This window comes from Austrofundulus limnaeus, unplaced genomic scaffold (assembly GCF_001266775.1).
Source record: "Austrofundulus limnaeus strain Quisiro unplaced genomic scaffold, Austrofundulus_limnaeus-1.0 Scaffold278, whole genome shotgun sequence".
Taxonomy (NCBI): domain Eukaryota; kingdom Metazoa; phylum Chordata; class Actinopteri; order Cyprinodontiformes; family Rivulidae; genus Austrofundulus; species Austrofundulus limnaeus.
The window spans coordinates 261627-263250 of NW_013952680.1; the positions used below are offsets into that span (position 1 = coordinate 261627).

Sequence of the window (1624 nt, forward strand, 5' to 3'; positions counted from 1 at the left end):
CACACACACACACACACACACACACACACACACACACACACACACACACACACACACACACAATGCTTACACACATGTCTATGTTTGCCCAGACAGGAAAGAAATAAAACAGATGTTGTCTGCGGAGAACAATGGCAGACCTGCAGTCGTCACTACAGCCATTTTGTGCGACACGTCAATGATCCTGCATGTGTGCGAACAAAAGTAGAACTCTTTTTCGTGCACACACACCCGCAGGAGTGTGCGTGCTGCTGATAAATTAGCAAATGCGGCCCGTCTGCTGGACAGGGTCACTTATCTTATCACAGGCGTACAGATGTGGAATACATTTGTGGTTGTTGCTTTTATTCTTCACTGTTATGCAAAAATAAAAATAAAAAATAGGACGCTGGATGGTTTTGGTAAAATTTGAGCTATGCTTCATGCATGGCACAGCCTGTTTAGAAGCTGGATTATTATTTTTTAATTCTTATCTGGGTTCAGATGACAACAGGTGTTCTGGTATCAAAGACTGAACCGATGGCTGTGCGAGATTCAGTGACGTGAGCATTCGGTGCAGTTCTCGGCTCATGTTGTCCATGTCCGTTTTGTCTTTCTCAGAGGACATCCTGTCCAGAGACTCTGGGGAATGTGCCATCTGTTTGGACGAGCTGGAGCAGGGGGACACCATCGCCAGGCTGCCTTGCCTCTGCATCTACCACAAAGGGTGAGAAACGCCCACAGAAAGCACACAGCGAGGCAGGCCGCTCAAGTCTTCTTGAAGAAATGCACTTTCCACCTTTTTCCAGAGATGTTGCACAGTTTATGAATTTACACCAATGTGTTGAGAATGACCCTCAGCTACTACCACACCAAATTTTAGCTCGTTATCTTTCAAATTTACTGAGTTATATCCATTTTTGTGTTGGAAGCATTTGATTGGCTGTGGTGGCCATTTTGAATAGATAAATCCCACATGATGTCACACTTTCTATATCGAGACTGCCTGCGCCATTTTGATAATGGAAAAACAAAACAAAACCAGCTTTCTCAATGACTTATAATATAAGTTATAATTTCAGCTTTCCGCTCCATTAACTGCTCGTGAATGAAAGAACCACGATAATTATATTCCGAAGATTAAAAACGGCGAACGTGAGCTAACTTTGCTGCTTAGCACCGAGCCTCAGAGGAAACACACACCGTCTAATACTGCACGGATTTTCTTCAACCACTTATTTTAGCAGTAAGGACAATTTCAAATGTTTCTAAAAATAATAAAACTGATCCCGACAACCGGAGAAGTCAGAATAGAGACTTGACTTGAACACCAAGTGATTACACCTAAGTATATATTTCTGGTTTTTGTAAATGTTTTCATATCCGTTTAAATTCATGCTAATTTGAGATTAGAAATAAAGACCAACGTAGTAATCTAAAATTCAATATATTAGTTTTTTTTAAGTAAAGAATTTTGATCCACACTCCTTACCAGTTGGTGGCGGTAATGCACCATTAAAGGCACAGTGTGTAGGATTTTGTCAATTCTTTTAGCCGAAATTGAGATAATCACTATTGACAATAATAAAAAACATGTCTAATCATTGCAGACAAAGACCTTGTTTTATTATTTTTACCTTATAAA

The 1624-nt window shown here is 40.3% G+C and overlaps 1 protein-coding gene across 1 annotated transcript in view; it reads left to right on the forward strand.

Annotated features, from left to right (window-relative positions):
* Nucleotides 1-1624, forward strand: part of LOC106526485 (E3 ubiquitin-protein ligase ZNRF2) — a 14216-nt gene that overhangs the window by 10341 nt on the left and 2251 nt on the right. The window contains exon 3 of the mRNA XM_014021103.1: nt 601-706. Coding sequence (XP_013876557.1) covers nt 601-706 — 106 coding nt within the window. The remainder of the gene's footprint in view (nt 1-600; nt 707-1624) is intronic.